The sequence below is a fragment of the Rutilus rutilus genome (genome assembly GCF_951802725.1).
Source record: "Rutilus rutilus genome assembly, chromosome: 15".
NCBI lineage: Eukaryota > Metazoa > Chordata > Actinopteri > Cypriniformes > Leuciscidae > Rutilus > Rutilus rutilus.
In genome coordinates this window covers 3,979,928-3,999,993 of record NC_140220.1, presented here as the reverse complement: position 1 = coordinate 3,999,993, position 20,066 = coordinate 3,979,928, and the positions used below count along the sequence as shown (strand labels likewise).

Genomic DNA, 20,066 nt, shown 5'->3' with positions numbered 1-20,066 from the left:
AAAATGATCGTGATATGATATTTTTGCCATATCAGCCACCCCTATGTTAAAACATAAATCTGTTTTTCTAGCTCACCATGATGACTGTAGGTCACAAGGGTCATTGGAACCAACCGTTTAAGAGACCATTTCTTAGTTAAAGCGTTTACTTGTTCTATATTAAAGTGTGCTATCATTGAGAGAAAGAACATGTTATCTGGATGTTTTGGGAAGAGTCTCCTGTTTATAGTTAGAGCCCGATCAAATCCAACCTTGAAGAAACTGTGTGTCTGTGTGTGTGTGTGTTAGTATTCTTGGTAACAGGTTAAGGAACAAGTGGCATTATTGGAGACTGGAGATTGACTGACTTGTTTTCTTCGACTTGTTGGCGCCTAGACACACAGTCCTGTGACCTCAGAGGGCCACTCGTACCTAACTCGAGGTCCTGGTGGCAGCAGCACAGATTATGGAGATATGCTTCAGTCTATCAGTCCATGTGTGGAAATTTACTATGTTTATCTATTTCTCAGTCATTCAGAATCATTCAACCTGAAGCAATGATGTAGCTTACACCTTAGTGAAGGGTATAATTGCTGTGATTTTTGTAATTTAAAGCCTACGAACTCCTTAAGTCTTGAAGCTGACTTCTGCCTGATGAAACTGCAAACTATCTTCAGTAATTTGTTTTCTTTCATTTATTATAATTCTGACTCTTGTCTTAAATTGACTGCACTTCTAACTCCTGGTCTTAATTAATCATATGTGGTCCTTGGGTCTTCAACTATAAATTCCCTAACAGCATTTTAAGATGATTTTAGGCATAATGCCTAAAAATCATAAATACAGTCACTAGTAATAATTTAATGGTTTATCACTTTCAACCAATTTAGTTTTTAGCCCTTACAGTTCACAAGTTATTAGCATAAACGTGAGTGCAACTTTGGACAGTTGGTGGGGCTAAAGGGTTTGAGTCAGAGACTCCAAATTTGCTATGGTGACAGTTCAGACTGTCCTCTATCTGTGTGCCAAATTTCATAACTTTCCTGCAAGCGGTTCCATGGGCTGCCATAGACTCCAAGAGTGGACAAAGGAGAATAATAAGAATGCAAACAATTACAATAGGTGCCTGTTAGTCGATCGCTGCTATGCAAGTGTACATTTTGTACAATCATACCAAACCACAAGTCCAAACCATTGTTTTTACCTACAAATGAAGAAGAGCAGAATTAAAGGGATGGTTCAGAGTAAAATCAACCTAGGGTCCTTTGCACCATGACCTCGAGCCAAACACCCTGTGCTTTTTTTTTTATGTGCTTTTCCCAAATCACTGAAGTGACGTCGACGTCCGGGTTAGCAGTAGCATTAGCCATCAGGCAATTGTTATTTAAATAAACATTTAAATGTTTGGCTCGAGGTCATGGTTCAAAGGACCCTAGGTTGATTTTACTCCGAACCATCCCTTTAATTGGTAGTGCAAGTGAGAGGAGAACATTTGCAAATCAAATCAATGGTTTATGGATCATAGAATTTCTAATAAATTGAACAGTTGTTGGACCACTTTAAAGTCTATGCAAGTGTAAATTGTGTAAAAAGGCACCATTTTGAATCATACGAAACCGCAAGTCCACAAACAAATGCAACATTTGGGACCAGAGCTGCATTTCCCAAAAACATTGCAAGTCTAAATTGATCATTGGCACCACCGTTCTATACGATCTACTTAAGCTTACAATGCTTTTGGGAAACGCAGCCCTGGCCAGTATTTCAAGAATGTGGTATTGTACACGGTATTCTCTGGATCTATTGACTCCAGGAAACATTGGTCATGAGATTGCATGTCCTTTCCAATGACTGGAATATGATATGCATGACGGTAGTGTTGCAGACTCTACTGATCTATGCAAGTTCAAGAGCATTACCAACCTGCAGGAACATCGAGCTCCACTCCGACCCAAACGCCCTTTGCAAAGTCAGTTGGTCCGACGTAACGGACTGTTCCAGTTTTATTGGCGCCCACAGTCACATATTCCTCTTCTTTCAGCCAGTCGGGAGTCTCGAGGCTTGAATCCTCTGAATCCGAAAGGATCTCCAATCTCTCTTGAGACACAGATAAAGAGTCAACCTGTTTCGTTTTACCCTCTTCATCTTCCTCATGCAGGATCCCTTTGAAAGACTTCAGGCCAGAGGTCTTGATTTTGTGGATTTGGAAAGGGTTGGCAATGGGAGCAGTAGTGGACTTGTTGGTTTGTTCAGGTCTTGATTGCTGGGAATGTGCTGACTGTTTAGCAGTCTTCACTGGTACAGATGGGCCAGATGGTTTTGAGGCAGCTTGGGGTGCTAATGGTGTAGATGGTACTAATGGGGCTGTGGTCCCTGAACAAGATGTTTGGCCGGCTGAAGCGACATTGTCAGTGGGGTCATTGGTTTTTTGAGGCAAGGAAGCAGAAACAATGAGTTTCTGAGGTGATACATCTAGAGGAGACACTTGACCGTGTCCCTCTGATATCTGGGATTCTGTAGGTATCTGTTCTCCATGTTCTTGGTCAGCTGGTTCAAGTTTTGATTGATGCTCTGGAGATGTGCTGCTTGTTGGCACAACCACGCTGTCTGTTTTTGGTTCAATCTTTTTGGAAGTAGACTTGTCTATTTTGGCTTCAGTGCTGTTGGGAAGAGGAGGATCAACATTTGAGACCGCACACTCAGAGAGAGTCGCTGTGGAGACACTTGTGGAGATGTATCCACTTGAGACGTCGCTGACGGAGCTGTAGGTGGAATCACAAACCGGACTTTGCTTTGGATCTACTGGAGTAGCAAAGGAAGGTGAAACCTCCTCGATCTCTGAGGGAACAGTAGGAGGTTGGGCCTCTTCAGCTTCTGAAGGAACAGAAAGAGGTGGAACCTCTCTGACCCCTGGAGAAACAACCTCCGGAGTCAGATTAGAAGGTAGAGCGTTCTCAACCTCTGGAGAAACAGATGGAGGAAGAACCTCCTCAACCTCCGGAGTCAGATTAGAAGGTAGAGCGTTCTCAACCTCTGGAGAAACAGATGGAGGAAGAACCTCCTCAACCTCCGGAGTCAGATTAGAAGGTAGAGCGTTCTCAACCTCTGGAGAAACAGATGGAGGAAGAACCTCCTCAACCTCCGGAGTCAGATTAGAAGGTAGAGCGTTCTCAACCTCTGGAGAAACAGATGGAGGAAGAACCTCCTCAACCTCCGGAGTCAGATTAGAAGGTAGAGTGTTCTCAATCTCTGGAGAAATAGATAGAGGAAGAACCTCCTCAACTTCAAAAGAAAGATGAGTAGGTAGAACTTCTTCAGCCACTGGAGGAATAGAAGAAATTGGAGCCTCTTGAGGAAGAAGAGGCAGCACAATCTCCTCAACGTCCGGTTTCTCTGAAATTGGAGTTCCCATAGCATGGCTCTGAGGAGATCATAAAGATCAAGCTATAAGTAATAATATACACAGTATTAAAAGCTACTTTTAAGTTACCCACTACACCACATCACTAGATACTGTTCACCATACTAATAAGGAGATGCCTATAAACATGTAGACTTACTATCTGGATGTCTGACGTGGTTTCTGAGGAAATGCCGGATGCCCCAGCGGTCTCTACTCCATCATGAATAACCGGAAATATGGGCACAATGGAAGCAGGTTCTGATCGGCTGTCTTGAGCACGGTCTTCTGAAAGAGCCTGTGGAGTCTTCAAAATAAAAACGCATCAAAATGTATTCAACCGCACAAAATCAAACACAAACATATTTTATGTATATTAGAGCTGTCAAATCAATGAATGGCATCTAACATACTCGTTTGGCACGATACAGTATATATATGAAACGGTGTCAATCGCAGTTGGCCGGTAATATTTTGATGAATTCTAACAAAGCAATGTTGTGAGAATATGAACGTGAATAAACATGAACAAGCAGGCAAATGCTAAATTGAACTCTTTCACGTCTTCTTGCGCCTGAAAATGGCCGTATTGGTGAGTATCCTCGTGAAACAGTCAGTTATGTCTTATGTCTCACAGTTATGCGTTGAGAAAGAAAATGCATGTGTATCTGTATATTGGATCCGTGCAGCTCTTAAAGTGACAGAAGCCTAATATATATACACCTGCTGCCTTAATGTTATTCAAAGAACAATAAGAAAATTAGTAAACTCACTCACTGCTCTTGACTTTTGTAACTTTAATAAGGATTAATCGGTTTAATTTACACATTTATGCAATGTTATTTTACTTTTGATTACTAAATTTCTATATCTGAAAATTGTGAATTTTCACTGGTATCTAAAATTTTGGTGTCATAACTGCCTGTTGTTTCATGGCTGGTGAAAAAATATTTACGGTCGGCAAATTTTATTAATTCACCAGCCATTGGCAGGTGTGGCTGAAAGTTAGTTTTAAGCCCCACACAGACACACACACAAATTTGACAGCACTAATATATAAATACAAAATAAACAATTGTATTAATTATATTAATATTTAAAATGTAAAATGTAATATAAAATACATATTGATATATTTGCTTTTCAGGTTCGAACCGAACATACTAACCATTTCACAGCTGTTGATGTCTTCAAGACTGACAGACTGCACAATAATACGTGGCACACTCTGGGTGAAATTAAAGGGCAATACAAATATTATTGAGTGTTTTACCAGGAATACCACACATTTTGCCAAACAACTTATATTGCAATTATTTTTCCATGTTTTATTATTATTATTATAAAAAAAAACTACATCGTTTAAATACAGATGAGACCTTATTCTATGCCATGGTAATACTATATTATGCATTTCTAATTCTAAAAATAATGTGTTAATAAGGTGTTTCACCTGCTCAAAGGCAGGAGGAGGAGGCGGCTCTTTCTTTTCATCTTTCTTGGATAACAGAGACTTGAACATCTTGGGTACTGGAGACACCAGAGCTTTCACTGGGGAGAAATAAGACGCAGCAAATCCTGAGAAACCTGCAGGGACACGGGTTTAAGGAGCGGCAGGAGAGAGGAAAAGCAGAGGAGAAAAGAGCAGGAAACCCATTAGAGCAAACAAGAGTGCAAAGCATAAATAAAGCATTAACAAAAATACAGAAGCAGACCATCGAGAGCACAGCAGCTGAATAAAGCACATTACGCTTAATGCCTTTTATCTGCTACCGTTTTACTTTATTTATTTATGTTTAACACAAAGCGCCATGCAGTGCTGAGTACATGCACAGACCAGCAGGCCAAAGACACATAATCAGTAGCAACATCCAGACATCTTGAAACTTAAGTTATCTGAAGAAATGTGGTGCTTGTATGAGAGTTGTAGCTGGTCGCTAGAGTGTTGCTAAGGTGTTCTGACTGTTTGTATTATGATGCTGTGCTATGGTAACTCCATCAGGTAACGTAACCTCTGTTTCAGCCGTAAAGGTGTCAGACAGCAGAAGAGGAAGAGGACGAGGACAGATACCTGGCTCTGAGTTTAGACTTTGTATTGATGATGGGTGAGATGTGCTCTTTGGGGATGATGTTGGCACAGAAATCTCCTGCTGACTGTCCCAAACACCCTAAAGAAAGTCAAAGCACAGACACAAACCACCGGTAAACAAGCTGAACATCTGGATGGACAGTAAAAAAATAAACAAAATGACTAAAATGCAAAGAGTATACTTGATGTTACTGAGTGACGAATTGTTAAAAATAGTGGCATATACTAAGTATTTACCAAACTGTGACACAAAACCACTATTTAAGCTGTTTATTTCCCCTCACATTATAGTCTTGGCTGGTGGACAGATCTTTCCTGCTGCCAGAGAGCTGAAAAACAAACAGATTGGGTTTCATGTCTGGTTTAAGTTTGGGCTGATTTGCATGATGAATGTTTGCTCAGGTCTTACCCGAGGTATATTGGGTGAACTGAGGCATCGTTTGGGAATCTTTCCTTTATCTGTCAGATGTTCCCTCACTGAAACCTCCTGAATTCACCAAAATACAAATACGACAAATGTAAATGTACTTTATAGTATGTAACAAAAACCAGAGCTTTTATGTTCTTATTTAGACAGATTGATACAATACTGCATGTACATAATTAGTATTGTATGGGTGGTATATATGCCTAAATAAGAATATAACAGCTCTGGGGACCATGACGCATGTCAGACCTGTCTGAGACGGTCCAGCGTGAGGATGTTGTCCACGGCTAACACACTCCGCAGGTATTTCTCAATGGCGGCTTCACTGGCGGTTCCTAGGTTGTCAGTGCTGGTGGCCAGTCGGGCGAGCATCTCCCTGTCCTCAGAGCCCTGCATGTCCTGTGAACAAACACACACACCAGTTCCTGTTACCAGTCTCACAGACTCATGTACAATATCGCTCAAAAGCTTGAGTTCCTGTTTTTCAAAATCCTGGAGCTGTTTTCAACATTGATAATAATCAGAAATGTTTCTTGAGCAGCAAATCATCATATTAGAATGATTAATGAAAGGATCATGTGACACTGAAGACTGGAGTAATGATGCTGAAAATACAGCTTTGATCACTGGAATAAATTACATTTTAAAATATAGTCAAATAGAAAAGTTATTTTAAATTGTAATGATAATATTTCAAAATTTTAATGTTTTACTGTATTTTTGATTAAATAAATGCAGCTTTGGTGAGCAGAAGAGACTTCTTTCAAAAACATAAAAAACGTTCCTGACCCCAAACTTGTGAACAGTAGTCTAAAATATATAGTCTGGTCAAGAGACTGTGTTGCTCATGTGCTTCACGTACCCCTGGGATATTGGAGACGATCTCAAACGTGACTCCACAGCCGTGAAGTGAGCTGCGGTGAGACATCCTCCTAAACAGACTTTGAGCAAAACCCTGCAGGCCAGAAATCAGATCAATAAAAAGCAAAGCACAAAAATAACATCATCAATTATAGACATGATCATATTAACTGTCACACCTGTCGTCCGGTGAGGTTCACACAGATGCGTTTGCGTAGGACCAGCTGCATTTGTGCGGGATGACTGAGTATAACGGCGACGCGGACGGTGAGATAAACCCTCTGATCCGGCCCTGTTGCTCGATTTAGCTCAGGACTGTTGTGAACGGTGCAGTCCCATGATGCCTCTGCCTTCACCTGTGAGGAGAGAGATGACTCAGACATCACAAATCAAAACTTTTTTTAAACAGATCCAGATATGCATCGATGTTCTCTTTTTTGATATTATGAGTGGTTGCTAGGGCGTTGCTAAGGTGTTCTAACATGTGTTTAAACATGTTGCTATGGTGTTCTGGATGGTTGTTAGTGAGTTAAAGGGGTGGTTCAGGATTTTCGACATCGGACCTCATTTTCAAGTGAGCCTGGTTGTTATTCATCAGTGGAGACAGTTTTCAAATAAATTAATCCAGTCCTTACTTTTGGATAGTTCGCCTATGCTAGGCTAGCGCGAGTCAACGGTGCACGCGTTAGCCTGCCATTAAAAACAGTTTTACCCACTCCACAGTACACCAAAAGCAAATAAATTATAACACTAGACTATCGATGTAAATGTCTGTTGAGAGAATAATGTTAGAAATCAAACTACCCTTTCATCACATTGCATTAGTTATAATTTGTTCCCTGTATTTATAAGCAGTCTACAGCAGCGGCGGAGTTATATTTGGTTACCTAGGAAACCGAGAGAGCCACGGTCCACATAACTATCATGCAAGTGTATTTACCTGCCGCTGACAATGTGATGAAAGGGTAGTTTGATCTCTAACATTATTCTCTCAACAGACATTTACATCGATAGTCTGGCATTATAATTTATTTGCTTTTGGTGTACTGTGGGGTGGGTAAAACTGTTTTTAATGGCAGGCTAACGCATGCACCGTTGACTCGCGCTAGCCTAGCATAGGCGAACTATCCAAAAGTAAGGACTGGATGAATTTTTTTGAAAACTGTCTCCACTGATGAATAACAACCAGGCTCACTTGAAAATGAGGTCCGATGTCGAAAATCCTGAACCACCCCTTTAAGGTGCTCTCAGTGTTTTGATGTTGCTGTGGTGTTCTGAATGGCTGCCTGGATGGTTGCTAGGGAGTTGCTAATGTACTCCTAGTGTTTTTATGTTGCTGTGGTGTTTTCTGGATGGTTGCTAGGGAGTTGCTAAGGTGCTCTCTGTGTTTTTATGTTGCTGTGGTGTTCTGGATAGCTGCTAGGGAGTTGCTAAGGTGTTCTCTGTGTTTTTACATTGCTGTGGTTTTCTGGATGGTTGCTAGGGAGTTGCTAAGGTGCTCTCAGTGTTTTTATGTTGCTGTGGTGTTATGGGTGGTTTCTAGGGAGTTGCTAAGGTGCTCTCTGTGTTTTTATGTTGCTGTGGTGTTCTGGATGATTGCTAGGGAGTTGTTAAGGTGCTCTCTGTGTTATGTTGCTGTGGTGTTTTGAATGGTTGCTAGGGAGTTGCTAAGGTGCTCTCTGTGTTTTTATGTTGCTGTGGTGTTCTGGATGGTTTCTAGGGAGTTGCTAAGGTGCTCTCTGTGTTATGTTGCTGTGGTGTTCTGAATGGTTGCTAGGGAGTTGCTAAGGTTCTCTCTGTGTTTTTATGTTGATGTGGTGTTCTGGATGGTTGCTAGGGAGTTACTAAGGTGCTCTCAGTGTTTGTATGTTGCTTTGGTGTTCTGGATGGTTCCTAAGGTGCTCTCAGTCTTTTTTATCATGGTGCTGTGGTGTTCTGGATGTTTTTCTCTTTTATTGTTAATTTCCTTTTTCATTTGGAAATGCCTAAATTAGAAGAAATGGTTTTAAATATCAGATATATTATGATTGGCTGTAATATTGTGGCATATCAGTTTTAGCGGGGGCAGGAAAAATGACTTGACACTGGAAACTTCCACAACGTGTGATATCATGATGCAGAATATTGCTCACCTCACTCTCATGGTGTTTGACCATCTGTAAATCTATGAAATCATCTTTATCTTCTCTGTTCAGCACAGCATCCAGACCTCCAGCTAGAGGAGCCGACAGATGATCATAGAAGTCATCAGCTGTAGATGACAGACGAAACGATTCAGGATGAGGATGAGTCGAGAGAAAAGATGAAAAGCTGAACCTGATGTAAAATATTTTACTCAAAGTCCCAGTGAGATTTTGTTCATATTTAAGTCATTTAACAGAAATTCACATTTTCACGGCTCTCTGATGTTAGTGATGTCAGTTAATGGTCACATAACATCAGGGCTATAATTGTTAACTAAAACTAAAATGTTCTTAATAAAGCTGAAATAAAATAAAATACAAATGATGAAAAACTAAAATAAGTATAAATTGAAGCACTAAAATTACTAACTAGAAATAACTGAAAGTGAACTAAAACTAAAAATATAAAAAATACCTAATAAAAGCTACAAATATTTACCTCTGAGGCCCAGGAAGATGACTGGGATGTGGTTCTCCATCCCTGGCACAGGAATCCTGCAGGAACAGGAACCAGACAGTGAAAATAAGGCTCATGTGAAGAATCAGCACAACAACATTCCTATCAACCAATCAGATTGTAAGATTCTGTTCTAGAACTTGAACTTTAAGGCTGTGACACACCAAGCTGGCGTCAAAGAACTAGCAGCGACAAAAGCCGACTGTGTTGTAGTCTCACATCGGCTGCGTCTCGGACAAACCAAAAGGACTACACGCGACTGTCAACTAGCATGTGCGTTCTGTGCCTGCATGTAAGAAAAAGCCACTCAACATTTTCATTTCCAGAATTTTGACATTGATACCATATTTTTAATATGATCTCATAATTTGGTTTATTAGGCTGCTGTCACTTTAAGACCTGACGCACGGATCCATTATACTGTTACACGTGCGTTTTCTTTCTCTACTCTTTACGTTCACTTAAAACAACTGTTAACGTCTGTTTACACGTGAATACTCGCCAAGACCTGCATTTTGACATATGTTTTTGACCGTTTAAGTGCAATAAGCAGCGAGAAACAACTCAGTTCTGAGAGGCGGCTTTATGTGCGCGCACCAAAATCTGCAGGAATGAGTCAAATTATGCACAATAAGTGCAATCCCACACGCCCTGAAATTCAAGCCCTGTAACAGCAACAATATTCATAATCCGGAGCAAATGAAACGAGTGTGTGAGGAAAGAGAGAGAGAAAGCGTCGTTTTGGTGAGTCACGGCCCTTAAAAGGTGGTTATGGTTAGATACGGTTAGACCTATGATTGTTTGAATGGAAAGATGTTCTAGAACCATCAAAGCATGACATATGAACGTGGAAGAACTGATGTGCAGCCAGCTACCACTCCGCAGGGGCTCCTGGGATACCGCTGCCAGCAGAGGGCACCAGTACAGCGTTTCTCTCCTCTGTCAGTGTGAGACGGCACTCCAGCAGCTGGGACTCGCTGTCCACGTCCTCTTCTGACTTATCTACACATGTCAGAAGAAAGATGTTTTCATCAGTGATGTTCCCTGAATCTCTGATACACGTTTGATGGTGGATTCCTACCCTGCTTGCCAACAAGTTTCTGGAGACGCTGGTCCAGATATTCCTGTCGTTCAGTTAGAGCCATGAGCCACTGGGCCCTGAGTCTCTCCAGATCAAACTCCTACAGGGAGAAACATGCAGAAAACACACTGCTATATTAATCACACGAAGCTCATATCTACCATACTGTACTGCAAGTCTCTTCTGCTCAACAATGCTGCATTTATCTGATCAAAATACAGTAAAATCAGTAATATTGTGAAATTTTATTACAATTTAAAATAACTTTGGTATTCGATTATATTCTAAAATGCAAAGCTGAATTTTCAGCATCATTACTCCAGTCTTCAGTGTCACATGATCCTTCAGAAATCATTCTGATATGATGATTTGAAGCTCAAGAAACATATCTGATTATTATCAATGTTGAAAACAGCTTAATATTAAAATTTTCAGGATTCTTTGATGAATAGACAGTTCGAAACAACAGCATTTTTTTAAAACAGAAATATTTTCTAACATAATACATGTCTTTATTGTCACTTTTGACCAATTGAATGCATTCTTGCTGAACTATTACTATAAATATAAACACATTTCTTAAAAAAAATAAAATAAAAAAATCTTACAGACCTCAATTATTTTGAAAAATAAGAGCTATAATAACGTAGCTTCATTCACATACAACCATCTACATTTACATGATGACAGTGAAAACTCCACAAAGGTTCACAGAGGTTAGCCAATCATCACAGACATCATTTACATATTTAAAAAAGCCTAAAAATCATTACCTGATAACTGTCCACGTCTTTATCTCCAACCTTCAAAAATAAGACAGAAAAACTTTGAGACGCGATTCTGATGTTGATCAATTCAGATTCTGTCCTAAATAAGGAGGCGTGAGCCTGCAGTTAGTAATTAGCATAAGACACGCCCATATAAGGGCTTTCAGCACTAAGCTTCCTTTAGCTCTCTAACTATAAGAGACTAAAGCAATTTCAAAAAGTAGTTTTATTTAGGCCTCAACTACATGTGACCAATTATTAGGCAGAAATGATAATTTTGGTTACATATTAAACATTAAACTATTAAAGTTGTAAACTATTTACTATGTTATGCAAGTGGCATAACTATTAATAATGGCGTATAATGGCATCAGGGCTATTATTATCATTAACTAAACAAACTATTTAAATGAACAAAAATTATCTTAAAGCTGAACTAAACTAAAATACAAATAAAAGATGAAAACCAAACTAAATGACAGAAATGTTTCCTCTGCAACTAACTAAAATAATTTTAAAGTTGAAGCACTAAAATTACTAACTGGAAATAAATAAAAACTAATACACACACACATTCAAAATATTAATAAAATATATAAATAATACTGAAATAAAACTGCAAACAAAACTGATCATTTACTTTACATATTAAGTTAAAATATTAAATACAATTATACAATACGATTTATTGTATGGTAACTTGTCACTTAATGTTAAAAAAAAATACATATAAAATCTTAATGCATTAAATATTTTTGAGGTTATCTGCTATTTTAATGTACGTCTGGTTTGAGCTGGTTCAAAACATTGAATCAATTTAAGTGACTTGTTAGTGAATCAATATTTACGTGTGAAAACATTTCACACCCAGATTTAGTGAATGAGATCCAATGCCGTAAAGACAGTAAAGAAGTTTTCACCGTCTGGATCTCTGTGCTTCTGCCAGGTCGAGTCTGATGGACCTCCACATTGCCGATGGAGACGTTGATCACAGACTCGGTGATCAGAGGCATGGTGCCGGAGTCCTGGACCGAACGAACCTCCACCTGAACACGCCTGGACTGACCCTGACACACACATTCATGAACTGCATCAGGACACACTGCACATGAAGCTCTACATCTCGTCACGATCATTAACATCCAGTATCCACACAGACCTGTTTAAGCTGAAAGATTCCTCCAGTGCAGATGTCCTTCGCTGGCTGAACCTCCACCGGCACAAACTCTCCAGCGTCGTTCAGCTCCAGGATCTGCACCCAGAGCTCCAGCCGGCGGGTCACTTCACTCCACCTGCACACAGAGCATGGAAAATGCTCATGAAAAACTACTGACTTATGCATTATTGACTGATATGATAAAAAAAATGTTAACCCATTTTTATCATTTAACGGCATATAAGCATCGAAGTCTATAAACTATAATAATATACTAATAATATTTCAATTGTATACATTAATTTAAAAATATTATCTCTACAAACTAATAAAACACCTTTAAAATAAGACAGAAATTCACTGAGTCACGATTCTGATGTTGATTATTCCGGATTCTGTTCTAAGTAAGGAGGCATGAGCCTGCAGTTAGTAATTAGCATAAGACACGCCCAACCATCTCCATATAAGGGCGTTCAGCACCACGCTTCCTTTTGCTCTATAACAATAAGAGCATGCAAGGTAAAGCCAAGGGAGCAGTTTTCAAAAATATAATAACACTGTTGAAACAATTGTGTATTGTGAAAAGCACTATACAAATAAATTTGTCTTGACTTACGCTTTAAAATATCACAAAATTGTACGTATTTTCCTTTTCACCCTAATTCAGGGATTCCCAAAATTTTGTCAAACCTCTTCGACCCAAGTAGCCCTGAGATTTTAAGTCAATATTTGAAATATTTTAGTAAGTAATTATTACTTTAAGTATTTTATTTTGACTTGATTATTTTAAAATATTTCAAAATAAATGATTTGACATTAATGCATAGTGACATGCAGATAAACAAAGAAAATATTGCATTTATATTTATTAATATTTTACTAAATACTATTTTATTAAGTGTTTTACTTTGAAGGTATATATTTTTTTCTCTCTCTCCCTCTTTTTATTTGATTTATTTTTTACATTTTTATGATGCTTTCCATCAGCTCAAGAACCCCAGTTTGGGAAACCCACGATCATCTGAACTTTGACTAAATCAATTCTGCTGTCACAGAAATGATCAGTCATACATATTATGTTTCATCGGTATTATAAAGGCAGGTGTACCTCTCTCTGAGAGAGCGAGTCTTCGCCTGAATCACTCCGAGGTCCCAGAGAGCCAGATTCCTGCGCGGGTTTGCCTGCTTGTGGCCATAGACCTCAACAGCCACGGCTCCCTCCATCAGGAACTCCAGGAAGTCTTCGGTTACGGACACTTCCAGATTCTACAGATGCGGAAAGAGATGATGACTAACACAGTTTGTACATAAAAGGAAAAGAAAAACAAGAGAGAAACAAGATAGAGGACAACATGTTTTACTGTAATGTAATAGAGCTCTGCAAGGATGACGTATTTTTGTCTGGTTCCCTCGGAAAAAAAGCCAACAGGATTTTTGCAGAAAATAAGATTCTTAGGCGTTTTGTTCATCATGATCATCTTCACACAGTTTTTAAATGAATCCTAAAGCCTACACACAGTAATCTAAAGTTAGGCTACAAACGAACTACAACACGGTCAAAATGTCACCATCACTAAGCAACAAGTTGGAAAATTTAAGTTAGAATAGTTTGAGATTTTAAACAGCGCATGGTAAGCTCAAAAGTGTGTAGATGATTTTTCCTTTTCAGCATTAGAAGATTAAAAAAATCAATCAGAAAGAGGTATTGCTGATGTATTTTATAGAATAAAACGTGAACATTTCTTAGGCTTGTGTTCCCCATAGACCCATTCAGACCCATAAAAAAAAAAAACATTGAGTTCAAAAATGGTTTTAGGACTCATGGTGCCTTCACATGCTATCGGAAATTTCCTATTTCCCACTTCTGAATTCGTAAATATGAGTTTGTTGCTTTTAAGTGCTTTCTTGTCGGACATAACATTCACAACCAAGCTTTAGACATCGATACCATAGGGAAAAACTGCTAAATAGATATTTTAATGTGATCTCATAATTTGGCAGCAGGTTTATTAGGCTGCTGTCACTTTAAGACCTGACGCACGGATCCATTATACTGTCACACACGCGTTTTCTTTCTCAACTGACTGTGTTTGCGTAAATACTCGGCAAGACCGGCATTTATACATTATTTTGTGCAATAAGCAGTGAAATGTAACTCAGTTTAGTACTGAGAGGAGGCTTTATGTTCACACACTTTGGGTTTGAGCACAAAATCTGAGGGAATGAGGAAAATTATGCGCAATACGCACAAATCTAATGCCGAAATTCAAGCCCTGTAACAGCACAAATATTCATCTGGAGCAAATGAAACGAGTGAGTGAGGAGAGGCGGGTTTGTGTGTCACTCACTGTCGGAGAGATGAGAAAAAGAGAGAATGAGAGAGAGAGAATGAGAAAGAGAGAAAGAGAAAGAGAGAGAGAGAGAGAGAGAGAGAGAGAGAGAGAGAGAGAGAGAGAGAGAGAGAGAGAGAGAGAGAGAGAGAGAGAGAGAGAGAGAGAGAGAGAGAGAGAGAGAGAGAGAGCAGCTGGTATCGTGTATCTGTGGAAAATGAGTATTGGAAGCGTTTCAGATATTTCAGTATCGATATGTATCGAAAAATCAATATTTTTGACAACACTACATTGCACTTAGTTTATAATTTCAGAAGCCTTTTTAAAAGACTACAATTGAAAAATATATATTATATATAAAATTCAACCCGCCAACGTGGCTAGTTAATGTCAAGCCTTGGTTGTCAACCATATCTCCTACTATATAGTTTTACCACGCCATCTAGACAGTCAGCTTGTGAACAATTCTGGCATTTTAGTCAAACACAGGCTATTTTCACTGTGTATAAAACATACAATATGCTTCAAATGGTTATTCATATTTGTAAATATGCAATTCTTTAATGACAAGACAAGGCGATGCAGCTGTTGTGGAAAAAACTCTGGAATCAGAAAGATCTCTGAGTAGTGAAAATGACTTTAGAGGGCATTCATGTTCAGTTTCTGACTGGGAAACTGGTATATACGATAACTGGGACTGCACGTGAAGGCAGCATCATTCCTGCGGGCCTTCATGAGTGTTTCACCTTGCAGCTGTCGAACAGCACCAGACTCTGAGGCTCTCGGCTGCTGGGAGCGCTCAGCCCGACCTCTGGAGCGATAAACACCGGCTCCTGCTGCTCCCAGAAGTGATACTGACAGAACACGAAGTTCGAGAGGTGCTGAGGTAGTCCTGTCGCCTGCAACACCTTGATCTGCAAACAGAAAACGTCCTACAATCAACTACAATTTAGACTTGTATAATTAGCGTTTTAATTCTGTGCATTAATGATTGCTACCCTGGAAATCCAGAGTTCTCGCGAGAGTTGAATTTGCTCTGCGAGTTTACTCTGGCGTCGAGTAATGATGCTCATTAAATATGCCCTTGTATCCGAGCTGCACCAATCACATCGGGTTATCTGATATAGGCGGGCCAGAGGCGAGCTAAACAGATGACGACAGCGCTGTGACGTCGAAGTCATTAGTAAACATTGCAAGATGGCTATGGATGAACACCAGTTGTTTGAAACGGCTTTGGCCGCTACAATGAACGAGTTAGACTTGGCTTTTTATCTAAAAGAGGAACAGAAGACGGCGCTCGAATCCTTCCTTTGCAAGAAGGGCGTTTTTGCTGTTTTGCCGACCGGATACGGCGAGAGTCTAATCTAGCAGTTAGGCGTATGTTGTGATTGGTCGTAGTGTTATCCAATTGCGTGCAGTGAAATTTTCAAATGCAAGCCTGGTGCCACCCCTCGAGCTGGCCTGTTTTTCATTAGTCGATGCCAGACCATTAATCTTTCAGATGTAGGTCTGGATTTCCAGGCTAAATGATTGCATGTTTGATTGGAGATTTCCTCTTCTAACTGACCATGCATGTAAGTTTGCGTTCTTGCATCTCGCCGTCAGGACTGATCTCAGAGTCTCGGCCCCCCGTCTCGCGATCCTCTAGTCCTCCACTCAGACGCTCAACTTCTACATGAAGACGACCTGCCACCTACAAAACACACAAAACCAGTGGTTATTAATCAATTCCTTCGAAGTTTGTCAGGACTGTGACGATGCATGAACTTAAAGGGACAGTGCACCTAAAACTGAAAATGTATTTACTTGCATCATTTACTCACCCTCAAGTTGTTCCAAACCTGTTTGAGTTTCTTACTTCTGTTGAGCACAAAAGAAGATATTTTGAAGAATGTCGGTAACCAGACAGTTGATGGTAGCCACTGACTTCTATAATAGGAAAAAAAAGAATAATACTATGGAAGTCTATGGCTACCGTCAGCTGTCTGGTTACCAACATTAGATATATAAAAATATCTTCTTTTGTGTTCAACAGAAGAAAGAAACTTGTTTGGAACAACTTGAGGGTGAGTAAATTATGACAAATTTGTTTAAGGCAAGACACACCATGCAAAATTTTAGGCTATTTTGCTTCCATTACATGTCGTCTTTTAGACTAGTGGAAAGAAAAGATCCAAAATACACTTAAGTGTTTATTTTATTACACTATCATTTGCATCTGTCGATTTCAATTATAATACATATCTTTAAAGGTGGTGAGTTTGAGTCAGAAATCTCCACTTCTTTACAAACACCAAACTTATTCCCATCTATACTCTGAAGGTTTTTACAGAAGGGTTTGTTCATATAACATGCGCAAGATTTATTTATAAAAACATGGTGAAAACTGCTTTTTTTTGGTGCTATTTTCTGATTTGTGGAGTGATCAAAATAGTTATCCAAAACTCCTTTCTGTAAAAACCTTTAATATGTCAACAAAATGAAACAAATTTGGAACCTGGCTTTATCCAATGTTCAGATTTGGATTCTGGAAGTGCTTACTTAGTGCCTCATTTCCATTTTTAAACATAACATTTCAGAAAACTTGTAATACAAAAACTATTTGCAATTCTTAAATGTAATCAATCAATATATTAGTTAAAGGGGACCTTTTGCAAAGTCTTGATTTTGTTTTTGTGCTCTACTAGAATAGGTTTTCATGCTTGAATGTTTAAAAACACATATTTTTTCCCATATTCTCCATTGTTGCAGCTCCTCTCTTCCCAGTCTGTCAGTAACGCTCTGTTTAGTTCCTGTCTCTATGAAGCCCCTCCTTCTGAAAAGCACACTGTGCTCTGATTGGTCGGCTGGAGCAGTGTGTTGTGATTGGTCGAGCGCTTCGAGTGTGTTTGGGAAATGTCCCGCCCCTTACCATAACCGTCAGTTTAACACACTACTAACTCACTCAACCAGGCCCCGCCCCTTTATTCTGCGTATGAATTATTTAAATGAGGAATATTGTGACGTGTTCGTTCCCGGAAGAAACTCAAGACTACAATGGAGGCGTTTCAGAGAGAAGAACTCCCGCTGGAGGGACTTTGTGCTTTGAAACTTTGCAGAACTTTTTCATGCTCAAACACAAAAGAAAGATGAACATGGAAAAAAGCATAACAGGACACCTTTAATTTTTTTATCTTATTTCCCTGAGGTGTCTTGCCTTAAGGTATAAAATATGATATGAAAACAATACCCTTTCCTATACAAAACATCAACATCACAACTAATCTGTTTTGTACATGCCTCCCCCTTCTGGTTGATGATGGGTACTGCGTACTGCAGCTTGACGTCGTACAGCAAACAGGACAGGAACACGTTCGCCACACCGATCAGACTGTGATTCTCCTGCTCGTCGAAGAACGGATCGGCACGCTTGAAGTAGGAACGCATGACCTGAGCACAGACAGCACGGATGAGATGAACACGTTTAAGCATATTTCATTCATGAAGATTTTATATCTCCAATAAAACACTCACAAATATAAACATACACTCACAAATGTATATTGAGTTTAAGCAGCTTTACAAACATTATATACAGTATATAGCCACTACAGATGCTTCATTAAAAACACATAACACATTAAATAGTGATACTGTACAGTAGCTGCATTAAAGTTCTCATGTGATTTGACATACAGGATTGTCCTCGTCATAGTCTTTCCACTCCTGGTAGAGATCCCTCATGTCCACCAGCCGGTTCTCCATCTTCTCCATGGCCCAGATCTGCTTCCCTTTGCTCTTCCTCCTCACCTCCACCGCCGGCTCGCTGAGAACCGTGTCCCGCTGCAGAACCGAGAACATCAATCTGTATTAAAGCAGCACTTTAATCACCCTAACCCAGAACTCAACACGGAATGAATATAATGATTCAGTTTAGTCATATATGGCAGTTTATCACTATTTTTCGTTTCTTCTATTAAGTTACATTTAAAGGGGTCATATAATGGTACATGCACTTTTACAAGTTGATTGTACTGAAATGTGTGTTGGCAGTGCCTGTACACAACCATCATAAAATGATAAAAATCCATCCAGTGTTTTTTTTTTTTAAATCTTCTTATATGTTTTCCCTCATCTCAAATCAAGCCGTTCGACCGTGTGCCGTCACACGGTCGGACGCCCCTCCCGCGATTGTTGATTGACAGCAGCGTTTCAACACAGACCCGCCCTCGCTCGTGAGCGAGCTGTCAATCATAGTCTGCGCGGACATTGTTGATACGCTGGAGCACTGTCTATGAGCAGAATGGCGTCTAAGCGATTGTGGTGTTCTGTTCTTGGGTGTAATAAAGGAACACAGCATCATTTTGATGTTCCTAAATCCGAACCGCTGAAGACGCAGTGGCTGAGTTTTGTTTTCGAAGGGAATATTCCCCACGATCAACGTCAATGCTTTCATGTTTGCGCGAATCATTTCACACACCAGACATTACGGCATGTTTTCTATGTACGACGTTCTCAATATAAATCATAATCCCACGTTTATAATGAACAACGCGTTATGGTTATTGTGTTATTAACAAACTGTGTACGCACAGAACAGAGGGGCGGGGTGAGCAAAGCTCATTATCATTTAAAGACACATGCACTGAAACTGCGTGCTGAAAACAGAGCTGTTTTTGACCAGGTAAAATGAGTGTTTTCTTACAATACTAATGAGAATTTTTAAAGTATATTACAAACTTTTAATTTAGACCCTAAAGAATCATATTAGCTTGTACAAAAATGGCATTATATGAGTGAGGGTTTCCTAAGAGTTGAGTGATTTATGAATGCTTGACTAAATCCTCCAAAAGAACCTTTTCAAATGAACGGATCACAAATATGACGCCACTGAATGATGAACTACATCGTGATAGTAAAACAAACTCAAATGTGACTGGATAAATGCTTCATCAATCCCATGCACACACACACACAGAGTCTGTCCTGACCTTGCGGTTGGCGTTGAGGTTGGCAGCAGGAATCTGCAGTGTGACGTTATATTCAGTTTTCTTGTTGAGCTCTTCAGAGATGAATCCAGCCTCCTGCACCAGCAGATTGGCCTTCACGATCTGTTCTCTGAGCTTACGCAGACTTCTGCTCATCAGAGCTTCCCTGAGACCACATGAAGCATATAAGATGTGGCACACAAACACATACCAGATACTTTCTGTGGTTTAGAATACAAGTCGAAACGCACTGGCGTTTACGTTTACATGCACAACTTTTGGACTGAATTCATTCCGATCGATGAATCCGAACGTAGTGTTTATGAACGCTAAACGTGATTGTAAACGTTAATAGATTTCATGCGCACA

The 20,066-nt window shown here is 39.6% G+C and overlaps 1 protein-coding gene across 4 annotated transcripts in view; it reads right to left on the bottom strand.

Moving 5' to 3' along the window:
- The window catches only part of kif13bb (kinesin family member 13Bb), a 44,610-nt gene that overhangs the window by 2,101 nt on the left and 22,443 nt on the right, over nt 1–20,066 (bottom strand). For 3 of the 4 annotated variants that reach the window (XM_084431838.1, XM_084431839.1, XM_084431841.1), the window contains 23 exons: nt 19,701–19,863; nt 18,406–18,552; nt 18,010–18,159; nt 16,298–16,423; nt 15,477–15,644; nt 13,509–13,666; nt 12,404–12,536; nt 12,165–12,311; nt 11,251–11,280; nt 10,478–10,577; nt 10,272–10,398; nt 9,379–9,434; nt 8,889–9,007; nt 6,936–7,112; nt 6,758–6,850; nt 6,145–6,294; nt 5,878–5,955; nt 5,753–5,797; nt 5,451–5,547; nt 4,833–4,966; nt 4,548–4,607; nt 3,540–3,686; nt 1,903–3,400 (listed from right to left, as the gene is read on the bottom strand). In XM_084431838.1, coding sequence (XP_084287964.1) covers nt 1,903–3,400; nt 3,540–3,686; nt 4,548–4,607; nt 4,833–4,966; nt 5,451–5,547; nt 5,753–5,797; nt 5,878–5,955; nt 6,145–6,294; nt 6,758–6,850; nt 6,936–7,112; nt 8,889–9,007; nt 9,379–9,434; nt 10,272–10,398; nt 10,478–10,577; nt 11,251–11,280; nt 12,165–12,311; nt 12,404–12,536; nt 13,509–13,666; nt 15,477–15,644; nt 16,298–16,423; nt 18,010–18,159; nt 18,406–18,552; nt 19,701–19,863 — 4,103 coding nt within the window. The remainder of the gene's footprint in view (nt 1–1,902; nt 3,401–3,539; nt 3,687–4,547; nt 4,608–4,832; nt 4,967–5,450; nt 5,548–5,752; nt 5,798–5,877; nt 5,956–6,144; nt 6,295–6,757; nt 6,851–6,935; nt 7,113–8,888; nt 9,008–9,378; nt 9,435–10,271; nt 10,399–10,477; nt 10,578–11,250; nt 11,281–12,164; nt 12,312–12,403; nt 12,537–13,508; nt 13,667–15,476; nt 15,645–16,297; nt 16,424–18,009; nt 18,160–18,405; nt 18,553–19,700; nt 19,864–20,066) is intronic. The other variant, XM_084431840.1, reaches the window with a different exon arrangement.